The sequence below is a fragment of the Perca flavescens genome, chromosome 7 (assembly GCF_004354835.1).
Source record: "Perca flavescens isolate YP-PL-M2 chromosome 7, PFLA_1.0, whole genome shotgun sequence".
Lineage (NCBI taxonomy): Eukaryota > Metazoa > Chordata > Actinopteri > Perciformes > Percidae > Perca > Perca flavescens.
This window is the reverse complement of record NC_041337.1, coordinates 10,540,507-10,553,304: the sequence shown is the minus strand read 5'-3', so window position 1 is coordinate 10,553,304 and position 12,798 is coordinate 10,540,507. Positions and strand designations below refer to the sequence as shown.

The following is a 12,798-nucleotide window of genomic DNA, read 5'->3' as shown; positions in this document are numbered from 1 at the left end:
CCATTGCACAGCCTTGGATTCACTCTTTTTTTTAAATTTTTTTATCAGGTTTATTTGATTCAGGCGGTGTACAAGCACCTGGCTTTCTCTCTTCCTCTAGACCTCCCCACATGTTTTTTCTTCTCTCTCTCTCTGTCTTTCTCTCTCTTTCACTGTAGCTCTTATAAATATGCTGAAATGAAATATACTCTGTCGTTAGTGGTGAATGATGTCTTGTGATACTCTCTCTACGCCCTTGGATAGTGCTGTGTTTATTGTGTATGATGTATTCATATTAGTATTTATGATAATGAGAACAAAAATATAAGACTCTCCAGAATTCTGCTGTATTCTTATTATATGGGATCCATGTGAAACAAAAATGAAATAAACTTGAAATTATTCTGTTGAAGGTTAAAATGTGTACTTCTGTTCATAGGCTGACTGCCTGTTAATAATCCGTTTTATGAATAAGTTGTAGCAGAAGTAAACACCTATGTTTCTACAATAAATTGTGTTCAAAACCTAGCGAAAGGGGTAAGTAAAGCCTCGGAAGACATAGACATATTAATAGTAGTGATAGTAGCCCAGTGTCATAGAAAAATGCAAATGGTGTTCAGATATTTCTGTAGCTGGCCTATATTTCTGACTACAGACAACATTTAAACACCATTTCAGGCAGGCTTTGGGCCAAGATGCAGGTTAGTGTGACCAATCTGGGGTTTTGGTGAGGACTCTGCATGGCACTACCTGGTGGTTGGGGAGGTTATTAACTGAAGAGGTTTCCTCAGTCACCTCCCCTCATTTTGCTAAATTTGAGAATTTATTTTGCACTTTTCGAGACTTTAAGACGTTCATATAGATAATGCACACACAAGAAAGACCAATATTTAAGAGATAGACAGAGCCTGTTATTATTCCAAAATGCAATGTAGGCACAGTATAGTGCTCCAAGACTCATAAGTTCATGAGTTAGCTCATTTGAATTAATTTCTTTTGCCTTTTTGCAGTTAATGGACACTCAAATTAAAGTGTACAGCTCAAGTAGTCTAATGACTATCACAAAGTGGATAATGTTCCTACTGAGTCCTTAGAATCAATAAAATCATCAACCAATAATTAGGATATGAAGCCCACCTTTGCTTGATTAGCAGTGGTGAAAAGTACATTTACCCAAGTATTGTACTCTTAGCCCCACCTTTACCAGCTGCAACATTAAAGTGATTCACACAATAATGCATCACTAATCATAATCCAGTAGAATAATATTATTCTGAAATGGGCCATTCTGCATCATGAGTACTTTTACTTTAGTATATAGTATATTTTGATGCTAGTACTTGTGTATCTTTCCTCAAGTAGAATTTTTAATGGAGGACTTTTACTTGTAACCAAGTATTTCTACACTGTGGTATTGCTACTAAAAGATTTGAGTACTTCTTCCACCACTGTGTGTTGGATAGTAACTAAATACATTTACTCAGGTCCTGTACTTAAGTACAATTTCGAGGTTACTACCTGTTCACAGATTCCGATAATTTATTACTATACTAAATATAATCAACACATACAATATGATATATTATTATAGATGTAGCTACATAGCAGTAGGCTATATAAGTAAATTAAAATAAGCTCCGCCTTTACCAACTGCAAAAATAAAGAGATAAATTAAATATGTATTTGTATAATACCTTTGCACTTTTACATAAATACGATTTTGAATGCAGGACTTATGTCTACACTATGGTATTGCTCATTTTACTTAAGTAGATGATCTGAGTACTTCTTCCACCACTGAGCAGAAGTATAAAGTTCAATAATTGAGTACTTCTTCCGCCACTGAGTAGAAGTTTAATAAAGCACAGTACTTAAGTCCTTATTCCACCACTGTGGATTAGCAACTAAAACATCAGCCACTAAAGAATAACATTTGCAACAGGTGTGTCGAGTTTACGAGGAGCCCCTGAAGGCAGCACGGAAGCAGCTCGTCCCGGTGGTGCCGAAGTGCGAACAGCTACCTCCCCTTAAGAAAAGTGAAAGCCAACGCCCCACTGTCAGCTCCTTGGTCCTGCCCTCCCTTCTCACACAGAAAACAGAGTTTATGTGGAGCTGCTGTGGTCGTGATTGTGCTCAGCCGGAGTACATTTCACGGAGACTTTTACTTCGGAATCGTTGATTCATCCGACTGGGAGGGGGAAAAAAATAAATAGCTAACGGTCAACTGAGCTGCAGCTGTAACGTCAACCTTTTTCCTTTGGCGGTCGGGACAAGTTTGTTTATTCAAACGCTTGCTGGCGAGAAGGCTCAAAAACATATAATACAGTCGGTATATAGCTAATAAGTTAGCTAGTTCTTACAGAATGGCTGATACAACCGCGTCCAGTCCCGCTGCTAATTGCGTGGAGAAGCTGAAAAGTTACGTGAAAACCAAAAAAGGGTGTATCCTCGCAGCAGAAATAGTAAGTTCACTAACCTGTGCAGCTAACATGTAACTTTTAGTTTTATCTTTCTGTGTTTGAATGTTTACAACTGCTTCCAAAACCTGGCTATTATAATGTGTTGTGTGTTAAGTGTGTTTAAGTAGCCTGCAACTAATGAATATTTCATACATATTAAAGTGGGTTAATGTAGCTAGCCTACATGGTTATTGATTTTGCTCACTATTAGACTAGATAGAGGAGAGATATTTGCTTTTTCTGTCACCAATATTCTCTATTTTCTTCTTGAAAGCTGTTTTATCTCACTCTTTTTTTTAAAGCAGTCTTGTGGAGGAATGATAAGCATGTGGTCTGGGGGTTGAGGGATCATGAACAGGGGGTTAAGGGTTTCCACCTGTCGCTTCTCCGCCACTGTTGGCTCATTTGGCACCAAAGAGCCAAATGCTGAGCGTTAATGGCAGATGAAAGGTCATATGGGTTAACTTGATCCAGTGACTCCTTTTTCTACTTATTACCACAGGCTGCATAGTATGTGTGGACAGAGAAGTGGTAGCCCAAATGTGGTGAAGAGAAAATGCAATGTATATCACATTCCTATGTAGCCTATGTAAAGGCTCATAAAGTCAGTTTTCCCCGCCCTCAACTTTACGTCTTTGCAGGTCTGGCTCAAATGTACAGGAATACACTTATAGAGGCGACAATAGAAACATCAGAGCAATACTTCATTCCCAATAACGAGTAAGTTAGGTGTGCAGGGTTCAAGTGTCCAATTCCTGGCATAGTAAAACCACTTCCTGTCTGTCTGTCTGAGAAGACTTTATTTACTGTCCTTGACCACTATTTTCACATGATTGCCTTTGTTTGCATTTCACAGTGGTTTGTTTTCTTAACACATGACTCACTTTGACCTTAAATACTTTACTTAAGTTCTGCATTTTAAAAGTTTTTTTTTTATCAGATTCTCGCCAGGTACATGCAACAGTATTACTACTTATCTCACAGCTTACAGAGTACTAACAATGTATATGTACTACTGTGTTATTACTATACCAGTTTCTGCTCTCATAACCCAACGGACTCATTATAAAACAGGCTCTCAGATGTTGGTGGTCAGTGGTCCACCCACTGTAAAGTTTTTTTTTTTTTTTTTTTTTTTTCAGAGGTAATGGAAATTCCAGGCTTCCAGTGTGAAGTTTGTTCCTAAGAAACAGTGTGTGAATTGCTTAGCGCACATCTTTTGTTGTGCCTTTCACGAAGAGCTTCATTCTAACACTGGATACACTCGGTAGTTTGTTGTTTCCTCTTCCACTGACTCACGTCTTTACTGGAACCTGATAAACCCTAAAGGAAGTCATCTCTGATGGTGCATGTCGGAAATAGTTTACAGTGTAGACTGCAGGGAGATGGATGAGGGAGTGAAACAGGAAGACAAATGCCATTACTGCTTGTAATGTCCAATCTAATAGGAAATAGGGTGTTTAACCCCTGCAGTCCGGTTTAAATCTTTCAGCTGAAAAACCTAAAAGCTAAAGGAATAATTCAGCTGTCAGCAAGTTATGACAGCAAGGTTCTATGCCTCGTCGAATAACATTTACATATATTTAGTTTAGTCTTTTAATCTGGCTATCAGAGGCATGGCCATACTTGAACATGTTTGAAGCTGCAGAGCAACATACAGGTTTACAGTCACACACAACACACCCATGTAAAGCAAATTTCAGTTAGTCATGTGGCACATTTAGGTCAGTAGTGATAAGTCAGGATGAGTCATGCACTGAACTGAACTTGCACCCTGCTTTTAATATTAACATTTTTTTTAGGTTATCTCCTTTTATTGAAGAATGTCTTTATAAAAAAGGGTGAAAGAAAAGTATGCAGGAAAATGACAGTTGAGTAAATGACTGGATGATGAGAATAAAAGTGATTAAATGAAACTGAACTTTCCATTTGGCTCTCAACAATCATGGTATACACTTTAGTGAGCAGTGGAAAGTGCAAAAAAAAAAAAAAAAAACCGCCCCAAAATGTAAGTGACTTCCCTAGCAACCGTTGCTGTTTAGTGTGCCTCTGTACCACGGACTAGCTCTTGGCTCTCATGTTGCTGCTGGCTATAATTAGCCTGGCGTTCCCAACTATTTCTATCATTTTTGAAAGAGCAGCTCATTGTACTGATGTGTATAGATCCGAGCTCGGATCTTATAAAGCTGACCCATGCAAACAGATCCGACCACTGTAGAAAACCTAAAGGTGTAAAACATCTCAGAGCATTTCTTGTTCTGAGAGACCCGACTGTGTAGCGGTTGTTTCTGTGTGTGTGATGGGCTCCTCAGTACAGCCGCTGCCCGACAGCAGCCGACTCTGCCTGCATAAAGTCTCTTTTGTGTAGGACCTTGGCCTCGGCCGCCACGCTACTCTACAGAGGCTGCCTGTGCCTGTCTCCAGAACACAGGAACTACTGATGCATCTGGCTGGCTGCGCGTTTGTGCAACAGTTGCCGGGGAGGGGAAGGGAAGCAGTAGTGACAGATGTAGGGCTAGTTTTGAATCAGTTACATCATGTGTGTATCATAGACGCCAGTGATTTGACACTGGCCACTAAGTTCTGTGTCTGAGAATAAAACATTGCAATGTGCAAGATGTGCTTTTTTCAAAATATACATTAGAGTCAGAGTCTGATTTATTAAGTAAGCGTTACAAGAATAAATGATTTGACTTGTCACAAGAAAGGTAGTGCAAATAAAGGTTGTAGAACACCAGGTTTCACTTCAGTGGGTCGTATGTAACTACAGTTTATGATTTCATTCTAACTTTATTATATCTTTTATAGTTGATTTAAAGCGTAACTCTCGCCAAAATGCAACCTAGGGTCTTTTTGTGAATGTACCCGAGTCTAACTTTAGTTTAAAAGCAGACTGATCTCATGAATTGGCGTATGTATGAAACGCCAATTTGTATTCCGTTTTTGTGTGTTATCAAGACGCATAATCGCATTTTTGCGTGTATATCAATGCAAATCGGCCGCCATTGACCTACATTGCGAGTCAATTTCCGCCGTAGCGACTAATATAAAGGAACGGGGGATTGAGTAAGGAGGTAGGTTGAGGTGGCGGGTTCACGTCCTGCGTGTGGCGATTTTTCAGCCGTTTCAGCCGGGTTTTTTTTGTTTTTTTTAATAAGCCTTACCCAATGTTTCTTTCTTAAACCCAACCATTTATTTTCCTAAGCGTGTTTTTGTTATTTTCCGTGTTTTTGTCACTGTTTTGTTACTAAAGACTTTCCCTGTGTTCTTTTCCTAAACCCAACCATTTTATTTTTTAATTTTTTTTAAACAGGTGTGTGACGTTGCGATAGTACGTTGTGTTCTCGCGATAACGTGATGGGTATGTTTACATCAGCTGTATACAGCGTAGGCATACACGTGGATAGCTGAAAATGCGTACAATAACACGCCATTTGGCTTTATGAAAGTGGCGTGTATATTTACGCAAAGTCATGATGCCATGTTGTTAAAAGCATATTTAGGACGGAAGCAGCACTTACTTATACTTACCGTATTTTCGTTTTTCGGTCAAATGGCCTTTTGAATGGGAGTACTAGGGGCACTTTTATGCTAGCCTCAAAATAGCTTTTTAAAACGCTAAGAAGGCTTGACACAACATGAAACTTTGCTCGAAGTATCACCAGGAGCTCTACACCTTAACGAAAGCATTGACAACATTCTTTGTGTACACAGATTTACTAAAAAAAAAGGTGAGTTGTTCATAGAGCTGGGCAATATATCGATATTATATCGATATCGTGATATGTGACTAGATATCGTCTTAGATTTTGGATATCGTAATATGACACAAGTGTGTCACAAGTTTTCCTGCTTTTAAAGGCTGTATTACAATAAAGCGATGTCATTTTCTGAACTTTCCAGACAGTTGGAACAGCTGTTCTGTTATTTGCCTTTACCCGCTTAGTCATTTTATCCACATTACTGATGATTATTTATCAAAACTCTCATTTTGTGAATATTTTGTGAAAGCACCAATAGTCAACACTACAATATTGTTGCGGTTTCGATATCGAGGTATTTGGCCAAAAATATCGTGATATTTGATTTTCTCCATATCGCCCAGCCCTAGTTGTTCAAAACGTTTTTTTTTTTTTAATTTGTTAGTAATTTTTCTAGCAAATATGCCAAACATTTAATAGTCCCAGCTAATCAAATGTGAAAATGTTTCTTTGTATTACATCTTTAGACAAAAGAACAGTTTTCAGATGTCTAGACCAAACGATTAATCGATCAATCAATGTGTTAGTTGCATCCCTAAAGTGTATATTGGCACAGTGTGTGGGTGGCTGTCCAGTTTTTCCAGTTCATAAAAAATGTAAAATTTAGGCCACGTGTCACAGCTGTAAAGCAACTTTTGCAATTGTGCAGGGCAGTGCAAATTAATTAGAAATCCACTTGGGAAAGGACAATAACAAGGAATGCTGTTTGGTGTCCTCAAGTACACTAAATTGTTAGGTTTAAGGACTTGTACTGTAACTAGCCTACTTGAAATGTCCACTCCTTCACAGCTGTCATGTGTCCGTGTTGTGTGAGTGCATCTACCCACGCAGTTTGACAGCAGCAAACAATAGCAGTATTGAAGAAGAAAAGGCTGATGCTGGTTGCGGGCCGTAGGCTTGCTGAGTTTATGATTTTTGCACTTTGGCAGCATTTCAGTGGAATGGACTGAGAAGAATGCGTGCTGACTTTTTTTCCCTCATATGGAAAAATAAGATCTTGATAGAACAAACACGTGCTGTAAATCTAAGAAGAAAGCAGCATGTGAGCGACAGACTGACAGTGTGCATTATAGTCCATCCAGTTGTCTCACCGTGCAGAAAATCTTTTTTTCTTGGCAAAAACGCTGTTATTATGTGGATGCTGAATTGGGAATTGACTGGAGTAAATGAAACAATTATGCCTCTGTTGGAGTGATTTACTGTCTGACTGGCCGTGGCTATTGAGTGGACGCAGATATTTTTCTATTACTGAGCATTGAGATGATTTGTCCTCTCTCAGATGAATTGCAGCTGTTCTATCAAGTCATCTGCAAAGTTTAACAGAAGAAATTTGGGCAGCTATGTTAGTTTTTGGGCATAACCCTGATGTAGGGCTGGGCAAAATAACGATATTACATTAATATCGATATATTGGACTAGATATTGTCTCAGATTTTGTATAATGTAAACTTATCGTTATATCGCGTGAGTGTTTTCCTGGTTTTAAAGGCTACATTACAGTAGAGTGATGTCATCTTACCAGACTATTCTAGCTGTTCTATTATTTACCTTTACCCACTAAGTCATTATATCCACATTACTGGGAATTCTTTATCTTAAATCTCATTAGTAAAATGTTTTGTAAAAGCACCAATTGTCAACCCTACAATATCGTCGCAATATCGACATTGAGGTATTTGGTCAAGAATGTTGTGATATCTGATTTTTTTTTTTTTTTTTTCAATCGCCCAGCCATACCCTGATGTGTTCTGGCATATCTTCACCATTTTCAAAATTGTTAATCTCTCTGTTTATTGCTTTTCTCCATCCCCTCCCAGTTAATCAGTTTCATTATCGTCATCTGCTACGCTGCATCTCTGTATGGAGGCTACTCCGCCGTCGCCATCTGCGAGATGATCTTCGCCATGGTCTTCTTCGGTATCTTCATGATGGAGCTGGACAAGCAGTTTCTACTGGTCAACTGGCTCTGGAGCGTGAGTCCTCTACATGTCTTGGCACATGATCTTACAGCAAGCATACACTATATAAATTACTAAACGGTAAACCAAAATACATTTCTGATCTGCTACTACACTATGACCCCCTCCCCCCTCCCCCCCAGACCTCTCAGGTCGTATGGGACAGGTCTACTTGTTGTCCCCAGAGTCTCAGAACTAAACAGGGGGAACCAGTGTTCAGTTTTTATGCTCCACATATCTGGAACAAGCTCCCAGAAAACTACAGGTCTAGGCTGAGACCTTTCTTTTTGATGTTGCCTTTCTTTAAATAATTATTAATTTCTTATACTGCACTGTAAATGTTACTCTCGTATTTCATCTGTTTTTCAGTTTTTAACTGCACTTTAATGTTTTATGTAAAGCACCTTGAATTGCCCTGTTGCTGAAATTTGCTATACAAATAAAGCAGCCTTGCCTTACACACACACACACACACACACACACACACACACACATACACACACACACACTAACGCACACATGTGTGCATAGTTGCACAACAATGCTTCATCTTCTGCTTCTCTCTTTTGTGCAGGATTTTTTCCGTGCTGTTATTGGTGCGGCCCTTTACCTCATCACTTCTCTGATCTGTGTAATTGGAGGGGCCGGGGACGGCGCTCGTATCGCAGGCGGGGTCAGTTATGGCGCCGTAAACTGAATGCCGAAACTGTTCATGTGCATGTTTTATTGCTTGTTTTGACAACCATTAACTGTTATCAATGAATCTGTTTTATTGTACATGTATGCCTGGGTGTGAAAACTGATAGAGGTGGAAACTGAAACCAAGGGGGGTTTTGTAAACGTGTGTGTTTAACAAACCGCAATCTCCAAGGGAACACACTCCGTCACCATTGAGTAATATGGCCATCTCAAATCATATCTCATGCTTCTTTCCTGTTTAAGCCTAGTGTAAACCACAAGACTTTAGTCGCAATTTCAGACAGAACTCTCCAGTTGAAACTGAATCCACAGGTCCTTTGGTTCAAGCAGTTCAGGGACGTGTCTTCACCTTGTTGTGAGGAACAGTTTTTTATTAAACAGGTTTCATTTTATCGTAGCCAGAAATAGGATGCACTTGTTTTGACTGACTGACTGATCGATTAATTGATTGCTATTTTTATTTACGTGTCATGCCACTAAGTGGCCCATCCGACACGGAATTACATGACCCCAATACAACAGTACAGCTTCCAGTCCAATGTCCACACACAACATCCTCCACTTTACACAAAACAAAGAACAAATAAAACATACCACAACAGCCACAGTAGTTGAAAAAAACCTTGGAGGTGAGTCTTGGACAAGAAAAGAGTGGCATCCATTTAGAGTGCACGGGAAAAAGAAGGCAGGGAGGTAGGCAGTTGAAACACACACACACACACACACACACACACACACACACACACACACACACACACACACACACACACACACAGTGCCAAGTAGCGCAGCATACAGTACCACTGATTCTGTTATTAATGCAATAAGAGTCATCACAGCTTCATGGGAAATTAAAAGCAGCTGGTGTGACATGAGAAACATTGAAGTTTATATTCAAGTTTCTCACAACACAAACCACCACTCCCCCGGTCTCTGTTTGCTTTTACAATTAAATTAAGGACATTTCATATTATTTTTCTCTAAGAATCTGTTTTTATCAGTCTATTCATTTTTAATTAACTATTTCTTTAAATATGTGTGTGGTGTGCCGTCTGATATCTTTCTTGTGGTATGTGCAAACCCATCTTCACCTAAACAACACACACTTGACTTAACAGTCACTTCCTGCATGTTTCTGTTGAAAATTGCAGTTCTTGCTCCAGTGGTGAAATAATCTTGTAATAAGTATGTCTTATCTGAGATCAGTTATGTAGTTTGTGCACCCTCAAATCAACATGATGACAGCCTGGGAATAAAAATGTCTTCTGGTGTTGGCAGCACGGCAATGCTGAGATTTTTAAAGCCACTCTTCTTTAACTATGTAACATCAAATATTCTATTACGAGCACGTTATAGTATTTTCAAATATTTCTATTAACGTTTTGTTGGCATTATCCAACTTTGAGGTGCTTTATGTGACCAGTGAATTTGATTATTTATTATTATTGTGATTCTGATGCTGAGTGGTTGTTTCTTAGGTGTTTGGTTTGATCGCTGGTATACTGTTTGCCTATGACACCTACACCATCTTCTTGGAACTCAAGAGCACCAGGCAGCACGCGGCAGCTTCTACCAGTGAGAGCAACAGATGGTTACTTTTATGATGACTCAACACGCTCGACATGACAATAAGTGGCTTTAATTCAGATGTATGACACCTTGTTTTATCTCCAATGTTTTGCTTTTTTTTTTTTATACAGATGACCGAGTTTAAACACTCCAAGACGAATGTACTTCTGCCAAGAATGCAGCAGAAGAACAAAGAGGAATTTGTGCAGAAGTTAACAAAAGAGTGGATCACAAAGGATTGATGGACAATAAAATGAACAGGTCACAGTTTAATCAATGCTACTGTACGGTGTGAACAGACGAGAGAGTTCTAAAAGGAACGTGCCCGAAAGGAGGATGACGTAGTCAAAGTGAGTGTTACTGTACATCTTTGCCGGCACGTCAAGACAAAATCGTGTCTACATGAGGAATTCCCCTCACAAACCTTTACTCCAACCTCAATGTACCACTGATTAAAAAGGGAAAATGGTAAATAACAGGCAATGGATGTCATCAAGCAGCTTGTCTAATACACATCTACTGTTAATGGATTGCTGTAGTAAGAAGTAACTCTGCCATTTGGACTTTAGAAGTAACTGACACATGAATGGGTAGTTAGGAATTGTTTAACATCATAATTATGCACTTCTTGAGTGTGTGTGTTTTGTATTTCCAGAGAGGTCTCTCAGCTGGCCAAACATTTCCTTCTCTGTTATTTAATCTTTAGAGTTCTCCCCGTACGTTACAGTGCCTTAAAGTCTCATTCAAATTAACCAGTTCCTTCCTCTTATTCATCTTATATTCTTGAAGCCTAAACATTTGAAGTGGCCTAATCAGCAATCTTTTGGCTGTCTTTGCACTAATTAATAAAGGATATATTATATGAATTATTAATTAGTTTAGTCTGCATCATCAGAGGCGTTAGACGTCCACTAACCATCAACCACACATTTCGTATTTGAATGTCATCCTCCAGGTTCAACTTTGATTCTTGCTCAGGTTTTTTTTTTTTTTACATTTGTAATACATTTTTCAAGGAGCACAATATTTTTTCTGTTGACATTTTATACAGTCAAGAAGTACAGTCCAGTGTTTTTTTTTTTGGTTCATGTTTTTTTGATGGAGATAGAAAAAGAAAAGACACGGATGAAATTTTAATATGTGAATATCGCAATTTTAAAAGGTTCTGTAACTGATTCCTCTACCCTTTGGTGGTTATTTATCCAATTAAGACATTGCCTTATTATTTTTTCTAACTTGCTTTACAAAAGTCTGGTTTGTAATTTCAAAATGCAAAGCAGCCTTTCTTTGGAAAATAAAAGCCATTGTTACTACAAAGGAAATATGTTTTTGTCACATATATTGTACACTAATCTAACTACTTAACCGTGATGTTTTACGGCTTTATTCAACAAAACCGTAATTGATTGCATATGTTGCCAGATATACTTGGGCTGGAAATTGTCTTCTATCAGATTACCACTAGATGGAAGCAGAATGCTACTCATCTGAAATGAATTGCTAATGTAAAGCTCACTCCGTCCCATCAGCCAGGAGTAAGAGTTATTAATAAGTAATTGCAAAAACATCAACATAGCTATGGTGTTTGCTCCAGTCTCTCATCAGGTTGTTGGTGTTTAGATGTTATCAGGAATTATATTTTTTTTTACACACTCTGCCAGGATTTACTGACCTGCAGCATGCATCTGTGATCTCTAATCTCATTTGAAATGTTTCTATTGCGGACAGTTTGCATGCTGTTGCCCCTCTTTCATTTTGAGATTACATTGCGTTTGCGGAAATCCTTTCCTATTTTGCTTTCCTCTGTGCTGCTGCCTTTCAGTTGCAATGACCATTACAGTACACACTAGGCCCACGTCCTTTTAAAGACCTACAGTGGAATGATAATCCTTTGTTTGGGCTCATACTGACTTATTTTTAAACTAATTCCCTATGTTGTTGTTGCTGCTGCTGCTGTTGCTGTGGAAGCCCGGCTGCAATAATGAATTCCCCAAACACGTGTTCATATTTGCTCGTCTAAATATTTATTTAGAAATATGTATTAAACCGACTCCTCCCATGCCCTGAATGTTTTCCCGATTTAACTATTAGAACCATACTCTGCAGATAATACATAAAGACTAAACATGGTATGAATCAGAAAGTGTGAGGGATTTCTAACACAGAGCCGAGGGAGAAGGATTTGTATGTACAGCGGTTAACTTCTTGTAGCCTAGGTGAAGTAAATGGCAAACTTTGGGACAGTTAACGCGGCCTGTGTTCAGGTTTATGGACAGGGGAGGTAAAGTTGGAGCTCTTCGTCAAGTTAGCCAGGTACAGTCAGTCAGGATGGTTGTTAAGCGCCTAGGACTTCAATATAAAAGCAGGGACGTT

The 12,798-nt window shown here is 38.8% G+C and overlaps 1 protein-coding gene across 1 annotated transcript; it reads left to right on the top strand.

Moving 5' to 3' along the window:
- Positions 1–1,949: 1,949 nt before the first annotated feature.
- On the top strand, positions 1,950–11,747 carry plp2b (proteolipid protein 2b). Its single transcript, XM_028582961.1, has 5 exons — positions 1,950–2,441; positions 8,017–8,172; positions 8,732–8,830; positions 10,335–10,431; positions 10,557–11,747. The coding sequence occupies exons 1-5, from the start codon at positions 2,343–2,345 to the stop codon at positions 10,568–10,570; spliced, it is 465 nt and encodes a 154-aa protein (XP_028438762.1). The 5' UTR covers positions 1,950–2,342; the 3' UTR covers positions 10,571–11,747.
- The last annotated feature ends 1,051 nt before the right edge of the window (positions 11,748–12,798 follow it).